Genomic DNA, 13,007 nt, shown 5'->3' on the forward strand with positions numbered 1-13,007 from the left:
ACTATGAACTGCATAGCTCGTCATTACTTTGGTGTCTAACTTCTAGCTCTATCTTTTCTTTCCCTAGGAAATACAATGTTGTATGTTTCCATAATTCTTTTATTAGATGGTAATCTGAAGGCTGATCCTTCTTGGTCTGGAATTATTTTTCACCCCAAGAACTGTCTCACACTCTCATCTGAGGACCAACCCTCCTCAAATCTACTTCTACAGCGCAGGGCAACTCTGCTTCATGCTCTAGAAAATGAAGTTAACAGAGCATCTTTTATATTTTCAGACCCTTGAAATAATAAAGGACAAGATCCTGGTAAAAGAGTGTGCTGTCCCGTTCCCAATGCCTAAGCAGAACTTCACCAAACATATGTCTGAAAGTTCCAACTTAAAGTTGATTAATACCACTAAGACAGCACCAGCTTCTGCGTTGAAAGTAGAACTGGGGCCATGTCAATGTTCGTCAAGGTTCCAAAGTCTCTCTTACCAAATATGTCCTTTGTTCATGGCTTTTCAACTGGCAGTTGAGAAGCTCATACAATCAGGATGATGAGTGGCAAGACATTAGTGCCAATTTCAGTCATACCTCAATGCTCTCTAGTCAGTCTATCCCCTCCATGATACACAGAGTATACAATGCTGTGACATGGGCATGAGAAGTGTTTGACATTACTAAGATGCTCCCATGCAGCTCTTTTCCCCAGCAGCCTTTGATCTGTGGTCTGTGTTTAACCAGCAACATCCAAGATAAATTGATTTGCTTCATGTATTGACTTTAGTGGTATGATGTTCCCAGCATTGTCCGCTACGAGGTACAGCACACTCTGTCTTCTCACTTGGCTTGCAGAACTGCTGAGAATCTCTGTTATGGAACAGGCTGCAGAATGCAGTCATCAATGGGTCATGAACCAAAGTCTAAATTTATATGGTAAGACAGGAGTGACATCCATGGCAATAACGAGACAGGAGTTCACCCTGTTCCAGTTAGAGAAGGTGTAATCAGGGAGACAAAATAGCTGGTATGATAGTCCACCTTGGTCAGTCACTCTAGTCTGAGGGTGCCTGGACCACAGATACCAAATTATGGCATCTCTCCATTTTTTAAAAATGTCCAAGACAGCAAAGACCTCAAGAATCAATGTGATTTTTAAAAGGTCAAACAAAGCCCTCATTCTCAGATTTAATTTTTTCCCTTCAGCACTGACTTATTGATGTGTCAGGGCAAAAGAGGGAAAGTAAAAATGTGTGGTGAGAGAGAGAGAGACAGAGAGAGAGAGAGAGAGAGAGAGAGAGAGAGAGAGAGAGAGACAGAGAGAGACAGAGAGAGACAGAGAGACAGAGACAGAGAGACAGAGAGAGACAGAGAGAGAGACAGAGAGAGACAGAGAGAGAGAGACAGAGAGAGAGAGGAGAGAGAGAGGAGAGAGACAGAGACAGAGAGAGACAGAGACAGAGAGACAGGGAGAGACAGAGAGAGAGAGAAAGGAGAGAGAGAGAGAGAGAGAGGGTGGGTTTCAAAGGACAGGCCTAGCAAAATAAAAGTAACTTCAGATACTTAATAAATGTGCTGCCTAGTTTTATGTCAACTTGATACAAACTAGAGTCATCTGAGAGGAGGAAACCTTGATTGAGAAAAATTTCTCTAAGGCATTGCCTTAATTAGTGATTGGCATGGGAGCATTTTGGGTGGTGCCACCCTTGGGCTGGTGGCCCTGGGTGCTATGAAAAAGCAGACTGAGCAAGCTATGAGCAGTAGCCAGTATACAACACTCCTCCATGACCTGGGCATCAGCTTCTGTATCCAAGTTCCTGTTCTATTTGAATTCCTCTCATAACTGCCTTCAGTGATGAATGAAGGAAAAAAAAAAGCAAGCAAAATAAACCCTTTCCTTCCCAAGTGGCTTTTGGTCATGGTTTTTTCATCACAGCAATTAGAAACCTTATCTAATATAATGACTATTGGGTAAATAGCATCAGAAGTAATCAAAACAATATTATATGAAAACTCTCTACCATAAAGTCATTGAGATACTTTCTGGCCATCTAGTTACTGAGTCTACCAGGAATGGACAAATAAACGTTAAAACATAGTAGGAGAAGAAATATAACTTTAAAATCCAGTTTTAGCAATTACTAGTAATATAAATGTGGCCTATGTAAAGTTAGTTTCTACATCTTTATGACATAGATATGATTTATTCTACCTCATGTGGCAAGGATTAAGGGAAATAATCTATAAAAAGCTTAAAATGGCAATAACATTGTAGATCATGTGAAGGCAGGGATATCATTTGAAAGTCTGTAGCATTCCCGGCACCAAGTCATGACATCATCTTAACACATGACATCATCCATTCTCCTGTTCGGTAAAACTGGGCTTTTTCTTCCTGCTTAAGAAGGGAACAAAGTTGGTGCGAGGTGCGGAACTATAGCATATGTAGGTAGGGGGTCATTTTAACACAATCCCCTGTGCCTGAGAGGCAAAAACAAGAGCCACTATGAGATGCTCTGCTTAATTCCTGTCCCTCTTCATTATTTCCCAAGAGGAGAACTATTTCTGAAAACTTGATTTCCTTTTAGTCAAGGGCTACATAAAATACAATGGAGAATGTGATTCATCCCATAGCTTTGAAGAAAATGAGGCAAGTAACCAACTGTATTCCGTGTGAGAAAATTGGAAAATTAAAATGTCCCCTGCAAACTAAAAGTAAATGTCCATTTTTTCTAAAAATGACTTAATAGAGGACCAGTGAGGGATAAAGGCACTAAGGGACAAGGATGATGACACTAGGTTTCTTCCCCAAGACCCACGTGAGGATAGGAGGAAACTTGCTGTCAAATGCTGCCTCTCAACTCCAGGTACACGTACCCAGCTACACCCACCCACCCACCTGAGCAAATAAAAAAAAATGCAATATGGTGTCAAAAGTTAAATTAAAAAGTGAAAATGCCTTAAATAGAATGTCAGATTTTTAAGGCATTCAAACCCCAAAATATTGACCTTCTACAAGTTAGCCACCGTATAAGGTTTCTTGTCACTGATGTGATTAATCCTGAATGCCTCTCTTTCCTGCCTACTATCTTCACACAAGCTAACATTTCTAGAAAAGAAAACATTGAATTCTAAAAACAAGAGCCATTAAGGAAAGCCACAGAGAGCAGAGGGGAGAAGTGAGCGTGTTGAACTGGCCGGCTGACTGATGCGCTGTGATTTATTCTGCACAGTCTACGTCACCTGCCTTTTTCCCAACAGAGGAAACTTGCTTCTTTCAGGACTTTTCGGGTCCTTTCTTACCTAAGATTTTAGGGAGACTCTTCTTCTCCTGTGATATTCCCCTTGAAAACCAAAAGAAATGATATATATGCTTCCATATGTTCCATAAGAATAATCGTGCTATCCAAGACACATTGACATCAAGACAAAACCTCTGATCCCAATGGCATCTCCGTTGCTCTCCGGAGGACCCACAGCCTTCCTGCATGCTCTTTAGAGTCTGGTGTGAATCAGGGATAGTCAGTGAGGTCCTTCTTCGCAATCTTTTGTCATAATGTGTCTCTGCTATTAACTAGAAAGACAGCACAGCAGGGAGAAATGGAGCAAACGGGAGAAAGACTTCCCCCTCATTCTACAGACTCAGAGAATCTTCTTGGAGGAAAATGTTTCTTTCCTTGGCTAGTAGAGGAGCAGGGCCCAGGAACTTGTCTCTTCCCTCTGTAATATGGAACTTCACTTCTCATTTTGCTCTCTGCCTTCAATTCCTATCCTTTTCATCCATTTCTACTCTGTTAAGAGGGGCAGGTAAACATTTATATAACACAAACTGGACCCAAATTTCAGTTCCTCTCTTCATCTTAGGACAAACCCTATCACTAGCCAGCCATCCCAGCTCCACTCCCTGCCCCGGAACCAGCTTCGCATGCACTTTTCCTTAGTTCAGTTGAACTGTCTGCAGTTCCCTGTGCCAGGCCAGCCTCAAATGAGCTTCCTCTAAATCTACCTGAAAAATACCTGCTATTGAGGCTCAGCTAAGCCTCTGCCTGAGACACTATCCCGAAACACTCACCTTGACCATTCTCAACCACACAGGCTAGTCAGTTTCCTTCATGCTCACATGACACAATGTATAACGCCAAAATAACAGTTTTCATTCTGCAAGGTAATTATTGGCTGATCGCCTGGCTTCTCTGATACGGAGGCAGCAGAACCCACACTCCATCCTAGATGCGTGATACGTAGGAAGAGCTGGAACTCTTCCTGTTAAATCGAGCAGCACAATAATTTTGAACGTTTTAAAAAATTAAATAAATAAAACACAATCCAGCAACTCACTAATCAAACTAAGAAGTCTCAAACTTCAGACAAGCAAGAGACTTGGATTACAAAACAGCAAGTTTGTGGCACCATAGGTGTAATTCAAAACTCAGTTACTGACCGTGTTTTTATAAAGGGGAATGCTAAGATATTTTGATGTGTTTTCTCCCCCAATATGTACATATTTGGTTGATAACTTATAATACCCAGAGGGATCAACCCCTCCTTTATGTAAGTGTCGAAAACCCCTTGGTACACTTTTTGTGTTGGAAGGTGAAATATTCCCCGATAGGTGCATGTGTTTGAACCCTTGGCCCTGAGTTAGTGGCCATTTTGGAAGGTTGAAGTGGATTATGAGTGGAATAAATGGGTTCTTGAGTGCAAGTTTTAAGTTTCTTAACTTGTCCCCAAGTCCTGTCCGTTCTCTGCTTCCTGATTGGAGATGAGAGACCAGCCCCCCTAAAGCCCTGCCAATGCACCTCCCCATCCCAATGAAGCCTACTACTCCTTAAACTATGAACAGAATTAAACTCCCCTTCCGGAAGTGGCTTTCATCTGGAACTTCATCAGTAACGAGAAAAGTTAACTAATCCAGGTGGGTACCGTAAGATGATCTGCCACACATGGAGCCCCTAAAGAAAGACCCTGAGCTAGTGTCTAGAAACTCAAAATCCATGTAGTTAGTTTACTGGAGAACAGTAAAATTGAGGCAAATGTAGAGCTTTTTCACTTAAGCTATTAAATCTGGTCCAAAGGAGCTTTAGCCACTTCAGACTTTCTCTCGCTGTATGCTAAATCTTCCTCCTTCTGCTCCTCTGCTTGGAGAAGAAAATGTCATGGTCCCTGTTTTTGATAATTGAGCATAATGCCTAAAACAACATTACCCAAAAGGGCCACCTGCTTTAAACGGAGTGGTATTGCAAAGCATGTTGAAGTTCAAAGTATATGTTCTTTTCTTCTCACTAATTATAATATACACACTAATATTCACTAATTGTAATATAGACCAGAACATATTTCCATTTACTAAGAAGAGATGAAGAGGAAAGACCTGCATCTAATCAAAAAGCATTATTAGTTATGTCCCTCACGAGGTAGAAGCTGGTGTGCCTACCCACTTGGTATATAACAAGGACGTCACAGCAAAGGAAATGATCCCAGAGATAAAACATCACTTTTTAAAACTACCTTTGCCTTCGCTACTTCTAACAATTTGGCCTGATTGCAGATTCTGCAGCGGCCATGGGAGACTTTGTGCCCTGCTTGCCTTAAGACATCTAAAATGCTCTGTTCCTCCCTTGCTATTCTGAGTCAAAGCAGCCTGACCCAACAGGAATGACAAGTCATTACTGACTTTGCAAGGTGTCTCTTTGAATGACAGAAGCAGCAGCTTCTGCCTGCAGATATTCACTGGCATCTCCCAGGCAGGCTTTTCTTTTGGCTTTCTGGAGGGTATTCAGGATAAAAGCAACAGATCCCCTTCTCCCCCAAGAGAGCTTTTTCTGCTTAGATCACACAATAGAAAACTAAAGTGCTCAACCAAAATCCCCAATAGGAAATATAAATCTCCGCAGTGTTTTAAAGACATGATTATCCCCCACATGACTAAAATACTTCTTTAAAATGAGTTGAGAAAAAAAATGATATGGCCATTCATAGGGCCCAGGCACTTAAATGTCCCACTCTAGAAAATGACCTTCCTGACATAGAGAGTAATAAATTAAGAACTCTAGTGGCCTTTTCTTCCTTTTCAAAGTTCTTCTATCCATGCTGAATAAATGAAAATGAACCAGGCCCTCCATGACAAATAAAAATGGTTTCCAGGATGAATCCTGTTGAGAAATAGTTGTAGTATAGAATGCTTCAAATCTTTTTAGTCACACACAGAATGGAGTAATGTTCTTATCACCCACGTCATTTCCTTTGTACAGTTATTTTCCATTTTCCATATGTACTTATTGGTTTTCTGTCACCCTTTTGGAAGAACACTGGCTTCAGCCCCCTCCCCAACAATGGCTGCTCTGTAAGAGGTGTGACAGCTAGAAGCCCTCTACTGTAACAATACCAAGGGTCACACAGGGCATCTTTCACTCCAAAGTGGTACAAGAGCCTTCTCTACCTTGCAGGTCAGCTTTGGTCAACGCAACTTTGTTAGCAAAAGAACAGAAAAAGCGAAAACAATAACCAGAGGTTAGTTAGAGTTGAGTCAACAAGATAACATTACAGAAACAAAAAAATGCAATCTGCATAGCCAACATCACTCAGACAGACACTGGAAATGCTCTACAAGGTCACCAGAGACAGCACAGACAAGGGGATGCACAGACCAGAGCAGAGCAGGCCTCCTCCAGCCAAGTCAGCAGAGCTGGGGCAGGGAAACGGTGAACTTGACAAAGCACAAGCGATGGGCAAGGAGAGTCTTCCCACACACACACAGCCAACCCCAAGACATCCAGCCAAGAGAGAAAGGCAGTGTGTGGCCAGACTGAAAGACACGTGTGCACATTCAAAGCCCACAAAAATACTTTGGAAACTTTAGGAGTTGAGCACAGGCGACTCTTGATTACCCCAATCCCTTACTCCCTTGAAGATGCCACCAAAGAATATGGCACCAGAGTTACGCATTTCTATCCAGGTGACCCACTAGGAACACCAGAGTACTTAAGTTGTTAAAATTTGTAGGAATATAACCAAATGTTTGTGGGCAAAAAAGGCACCAAATGCAAGTCCTTTTTTATTGATTCATGCTAGTTCCAGAAGGAAGCACGTGGTGTTTTCTCCCAGATGTTTACCTTCTACAACTGTGGAACAGCACATCTGCTCGACATACCTTAGCCTCTACAGCTAAGCTGATCACAACATGGGAAGAGGGATTTGTTGCAAGCCAAGTGAAGTGTTAATTTAAACATTACAAAAAAAAAAAATCCTCGCCTCCAATGAGGAGTCAAAAGTCAGAGCTAGAATTTGGCTAGAAGTCAGACTTAATTTCTAATTCAGTGATATTAAAGATTAAAAAAATCAAATAAAACCAAAGCCTATTTTAAGATCATTTTAAAAAATAAAACCCAAAAATACCTAAAAATGAAAATAAAAAATATCAAATTCCTAAATTTTAAAATAAAATCTCTTTTCATTTCTTATATAAATTCTTTGTAGAAAATAATGCATTTATTCCTTAGGGATCTTAAAAGATTTTAAAATAGCAATGCCAGTGACTTTGGCAAGAACATATGTTATACTTTAGTCTGCTTTAACTTACATATATAAAAACACAACATTTTCACCATCTGAAGTAGATCCAGGTCAAGGCTTTTGGTAATGACATCCCGTCCCCAACTAGTTCCCTAGTCTCTATGAAAAAAATGACACCAAACTACATGCTCGCTTTCCCATGTGTCCCCTGTACCTTATCCCCTAAGATAGTCTCAGGAGTCATTTGCTGTGTGCAAGAGTCATGACAATGGAATCTTTGGTAGTCTTTCCAAGGTTTCAGGCCCTTCATTTTTCTTTGCTGCTATCTTTCACAGCGTCGTTTCAAAAAAAAAAAAAAAAAAAAAAAAAAACCCTAAAAAGGCTCCCCAGGATCTTCTCTGAGGCCTTATTCACAATGCTGCAAACTATCAATGATAGTAATTTATGCCTTAACCTACTTTTTGGCCATTTTTCCTAGCCACTTAAGCTAATTATCTAAGTAATTTGTGTACAATAAACAAGGACCTTCCTCCCTCCCTTGGTACTCATCCTCCACTTCAACCCACCCAGTAGGGAAGTCTTAATGCTTGGTGGGCAACCATCATAATTATCTCCATGGCAATAGAGTGCATGTGATTAGACCCACGGGCTTTGCCATCAATGGATGGGAGAGCCATCAAGTCTCAGCATCCGGCTTTGAACAATCATGGTACTTAGAGCAAGGCTGGAGGCCACCATAATGCATGCGGTGAAACACGGAAGCGGGTACTGGGCTGCAGGGCAGCCTGGGGACATTTCTCCCAATGGGCTGGGTAATTTTCTCCTGCTTCCGCTCTCACTTTTTCCCCTAAAGTTCTCCTGAGGAGGGCTCAAGCCTCCATGCTTCTCTCTTTACATTTTGTAACCGCTAATTTCAGCCTCTTTTTATTCCAGTCCTACAGCTTCCTTTCCTCATCACTCCAGGTTTCATGGTCTATAGAGCTGTGTGCTTCCGATACAGCAACCGGAAACCCACGTAGCAAGAGAGCTTCAAAAGTGCCGTTTGGGGCTGGAGAGATGGCTCAGAGGTTAAGAGCATTGCCTGCTCTTCCAAAGGTCCTGAGTTCAATTCCCAGCAACCACATGGTGGCTCACAACCATCTGTAATGGGATCCAGATAGAATATTGTATACATAATAAATAAATAAATATTTAAAAAAAAGTGCCGTTTGTGAACTTAGATGCTGCTACAAATAAAAAGTACACAAGCTTCTAAAGATTTAATGTAATCAAAAGGATATAAAATATCTATTAGCCACTTTATTACACAGACTGAATTGCTAATATGTGGGCTATACTGGGTTAACTAAGATAAAATATAAAATGTAAACTAATTTCCTGTCACTTTACCCATTTTACAATCTAACCATTGGAAAATTTCAATTGCATGTCTGACTTACGCTACATTTCTTTCTTTTTATTTTTCTTGCATGTGTTTGGTATGAGTACGTGTACATGGGCTGCGTGTATGCAAACACATGCACACGGGCCAGGAAGTGACGTCAGTAATCCCCTCCAATGACTGTGTGCCTTGTCTATTGCAGCAGTCTCTCCCCCGACCCAGAGCTTGCTGATGCAGCTAAAGTACCTAGTCAGCTTGCTCCCGCGATCCCATCTCTACCTCCTGTGCTCTGAGATTGTGGAGCAGCTGCCCTAGGTACCCAGCATTTATGTGGGTGCCAGGGACGTGAGCTCTGCTCTTCATGCTTGCATACCGTGTCCTTTACCTACTGACACAGCTCCCCTGCCCCTTATACTACCTTTCCATTGGATCATACAAAAGATTCTTCTTAACTTTTCAACCTGAATAGCATAAGACATGATTTTTAAAGCGCTATTTAAGTAGCGCCTTGTGTGTGTGTTTTTTTAAGAAATGATTTTATTTTCAATTGTGTGTGCATGCATATGAATGCAGTGCCTGTGATTCAATAAAAAATTTTGGATCCTAGGACCAAGGGTAACAGGTGGTGGTGAGTCACCTTCCCTGGGTGCTAGGAATGGGATCTGTATCCTGTGAATGAGCAGGATAGCTTTTAACTGCTTAGCCATCTCTCTACCCCTGTCTTATGCTTTTTAGTATGTGATTTCAGACTTTAACTTGTTCTGGTAGCTTCTAGAAGAAGTTCAGCTACTGTCATCCTGAACCTTCGAAAGTAAGATTCTTAATGTAATATCAAATACTTCATTCATCCTTGCATCACCCTTAGCATCTGAAGAACTCTGAATAGACCAGTAAGTTCAAAAAAATTTTTGAGTTGAATGAAATTGGGCAGCATTTTCAGGAAAACACAAAATGGCTACTTCAAGTGCCTTTGATTCCTAACCTCTTGCCCATCACACACATAGACACACACACACACACACACACACACACACACACACCTTATTTATGGCCATCAGGATTAAAAATGTATTCTTGGTTAAAGGAAAAATGATCATAGGGGTCACCCTCATGATACTAGTCCAACACAGACCACCGACTCCGGCAGAGGGAAACATCTTTTTTAGCACAAGTTAGCCTGAGAAGCACTTGCAAAATTCTGCTTTAAGGGAATGAGTTTACTCAAATGGAAGCTGCTTTAAAAGTAGTGTTCATGAACTTGAACACAGAAAATAAACGAACAGTTTTGACATGGGAAATGAAAAATGGATGCAAGAAAACACAACACATTGCACAAAGGACCATCAGGCTCAGCCAGAGGAAAGAACGCAAAGACTCCTTTGCATGTGGATGACCTGCATGCAGTCTCTTCTCTGGCCAACTGAAGGCAGGAGTAAACCCAGAATGTGTTCACTGCTGCCCTCTACTGGCTGGAGATAAGTTGTTCTTACAGTCATCAACCGCTCTGGAAAGACTTGTTCTTTTCAGTGTCTACAGAAACAAGACTGAACATGGTTTGTTGTGCAGTGTGGGTAGACATGCAGTGCTATTATATGTCTCGCATGAGATAATATTCAGGAACAATAATCCCTCGTTTATCCAGTACCCACTAGGTATCAGGCCTTTTGTTTGTTTCTGATTTTGCCAATTACTTTTGAATGTGCCTACTTTCGTCCCATTTCACAAAGAAAGAAAAGATAGATCTAGGCGTTTAAGTTAATTACCAAATGTCAGCTGGACCTTAATCCAGGTCTTCCTAACATGGGAAGTGAGGCTGTACCTCTACAGCACACTGGAGACTGACAAGCAGAGCCTGATCCAGTAAGTACTCAATAAACGTTTCCTTCCATCCTCATGACGTTCTGACATCATTTCTCTGTCTCCCAATGGATTTTCATGAAGATTCCAGCTACTATTGGCCAAAATAGGAAGCAGTGTTGTAAATCGTGACACCAATCTGGATTCTTTGTCTTTTGCCATTATTAAAATAAATCTCCAGTACCCTTTCAGCCATTCTGAAAATAAAGGCACAAATTGGGAGAAGCCTGATGCCCATGACAGCGAAGGGACTTCACTGCCGAGTATATAAACCTGGAAGGACATCTGCCAGCAAACCTTCTTAGAATTCATGGCACATGTCTGGCATACTCAACAGGTGACAAGAGGACAGCGATTAGGATGCACTGTTGGGTGGTGACTGAGAATGACAAAGGATGAGTAAACTGAGGAAGGAGCCACTGGCAGAGCAGCAAGGAGGCTGGATGCTTGTGACAAGACTGTGCATTCGGAAGAAGAGAGGTTCTACCTTCACAGCCTCGCTCGATCTGCCCGCTCTTGTGGAGAGCATCATTGATGAGATCAGGCAGGCGCCCGTTCAAGTCTACAGACGCCAGACAGCCCTGAAATCCATCCCGGGAGGCCACAAGCTTCGGAAGGTTGCTGTACATGCCCTGAGCTAAGCCAGCCATGTAGAGATCACCTAGAAAAAAAAATGCACAAAGTAAAAGAAATCGAGTAGAGAAAGGATGTGGCAGCCATGTCCAATAAGGCTCAACACCTTAGACTATTCCTTCCTTCGATGATGATAACACAACAGTGGGGTGGAGGGGTCAACTAAAATAGGAATAACTGCAAGAATTTCTAAACTATTAACCCAAATATATTGATTGGTCACTCATTTTGTGTTCCACACCTCAGAGTCTGAATTACCATATCAACTGTATGAAGATTTATAATTACAAGAAGTAAAGATTAACCACATTTTCAACTGAACAACCATATATTTAGTAGTTTTTGTGTTTGTTAGAAATAATATGTTGAAAGTTTTACAGACATTCAATCAAGGGTCTAATAACCCATAATGAGAGTAATGACCAACTATCCTCCTGTGTGTGTGTGTGTGTGTATATACACGCAGTACTAAGTACAGCTGAGACATTGTTACCAATGTCACCCAGGAAGAAAAGACTTATTTGCATCTAGATCTTTGTCCCCTCTATCAGGGACCCTCCTACATTTTGACATAGCCTTGACTTATCACCTCATCTTTTAGACCCTTAAAGCACATTCCTAATATTATCAGAGATCACGAAACATCTTGAGGCATGGATAAGTAGCTTTATGGTATAAATCAACACTTTTTCTATGCAAAATGCGTGGTACAAAAATATATGGTTGGAACCCCTAACCTGGAGCTCTCCCACGAAAGCAACTTTTCTGTTGAGAGATGGGATATAAAATAAAAACTTCTGTAGGAGAATTACCTTTCAAATCCAGATTTTTGGCACCATTGATGACCTGAGTGACTACCTTGGTGTCGACTTTCAGGCTGTGGGTATTGCTGTTGTCCCGAGTGATGACAACATTGTGCCACTGGTTGTCATTCAGGGGGCGGTCACTGTTGCCTTTGATCACATTGGGACCATTGCCAAGATCAAACACATAGTGTATGTACCTACAAGAGACAAAAAAAGCACACAATCACTTCAGGTACCATGAAGTAGTTAAGTAGCAATCACACACACACACACACACACACACACACACACACACACACACACACACATATATATATATATATCAAAAACAAGGGGTTTCAAATCTCAAGTACAGACCTGGCCTAACATAGCAATTAAATACACTGAAAAGAATTCTCAATAACTATTAGATCATACTTCATTTCAATTCCATATTCACAGACTGATAGAGTCTTCTTTCACTTTTTGTATTTTTTTTTTTAGGTCAAGACTTCACAATATAGTGTAGGTTGGCCTGGAGCTCACAATCTTCCTCTCAAATATTGTGGAATTATGGGCACATGTACCCACACTTAGCCAAAAGTCTACTTCTTTAATCCTTCATAGGAATATCTAGATCTAAGAAGTGGTACAGTTAGAGACCCTACAAAACACAATAGAACAATAATAACAAAAGTCAATCAAGATTGAGTAACGTATTTGTTTGTTTGTTTATTTGTTTGAGGCAAGATCTGTGTAGTCCAGGTTGACCTCAAATAAAGCTCAGGTTGACCTCAAATTTGCTATCTAGCTGAGACTGGCTAAGATTCACGATAGTTTATAGCACACACCTGTT

At 41.1% G+C, this 13,007-nt stretch overlaps 1 protein-coding gene across 47 annotated transcripts in view; it reads right to left on the reverse strand.

The window, feature by feature from the left end:
• Positions 1 to 13,007, reverse strand: part of Nrxn3 (neurexin 3) — a 1,550,418-nt gene that overhangs the window by 783,552 nt on the left and 753,859 nt on the right. For 27 of the 47 annotated variants that reach the window (XR_012907734.1, XR_012907733.1, XR_012907732.1 and 24 more), the window contains 2 exons: positions 12,179 to 12,369; positions 11,221 to 11,394 (listed from right to left, as the gene is read on the reverse strand). Coding sequence is in view for 39 of the 47 variants with exons in the window: in XM_075948192.1 (XP_075804307.1) it covers positions 11,221 to 11,394; positions 12,179 to 12,369 (365 nt within the window). In the remaining 8 variants the exon portion in view is untranslated. Of the gene's footprint in view, positions 1 to 6,422; positions 6,450 to 11,220; positions 11,395 to 12,178; positions 12,370 to 13,007 lie in introns of all 47 variants that reach the window. The other 20 variants (XR_012907730.1, XR_012907729.1, XM_075948214.1 and 17 more) reach the window with 1 other exon arrangement.

Source organism: Microtus pennsylvanicus, chromosome 14 (genome assembly GCF_037038515.1).
Source record: "Microtus pennsylvanicus isolate mMicPen1 chromosome 14, mMicPen1.hap1, whole genome shotgun sequence".
NCBI classification, from domain to species: domain Eukaryota; kingdom Metazoa; phylum Chordata; class Mammalia; order Rodentia; family Cricetidae; genus Microtus; species Microtus pennsylvanicus.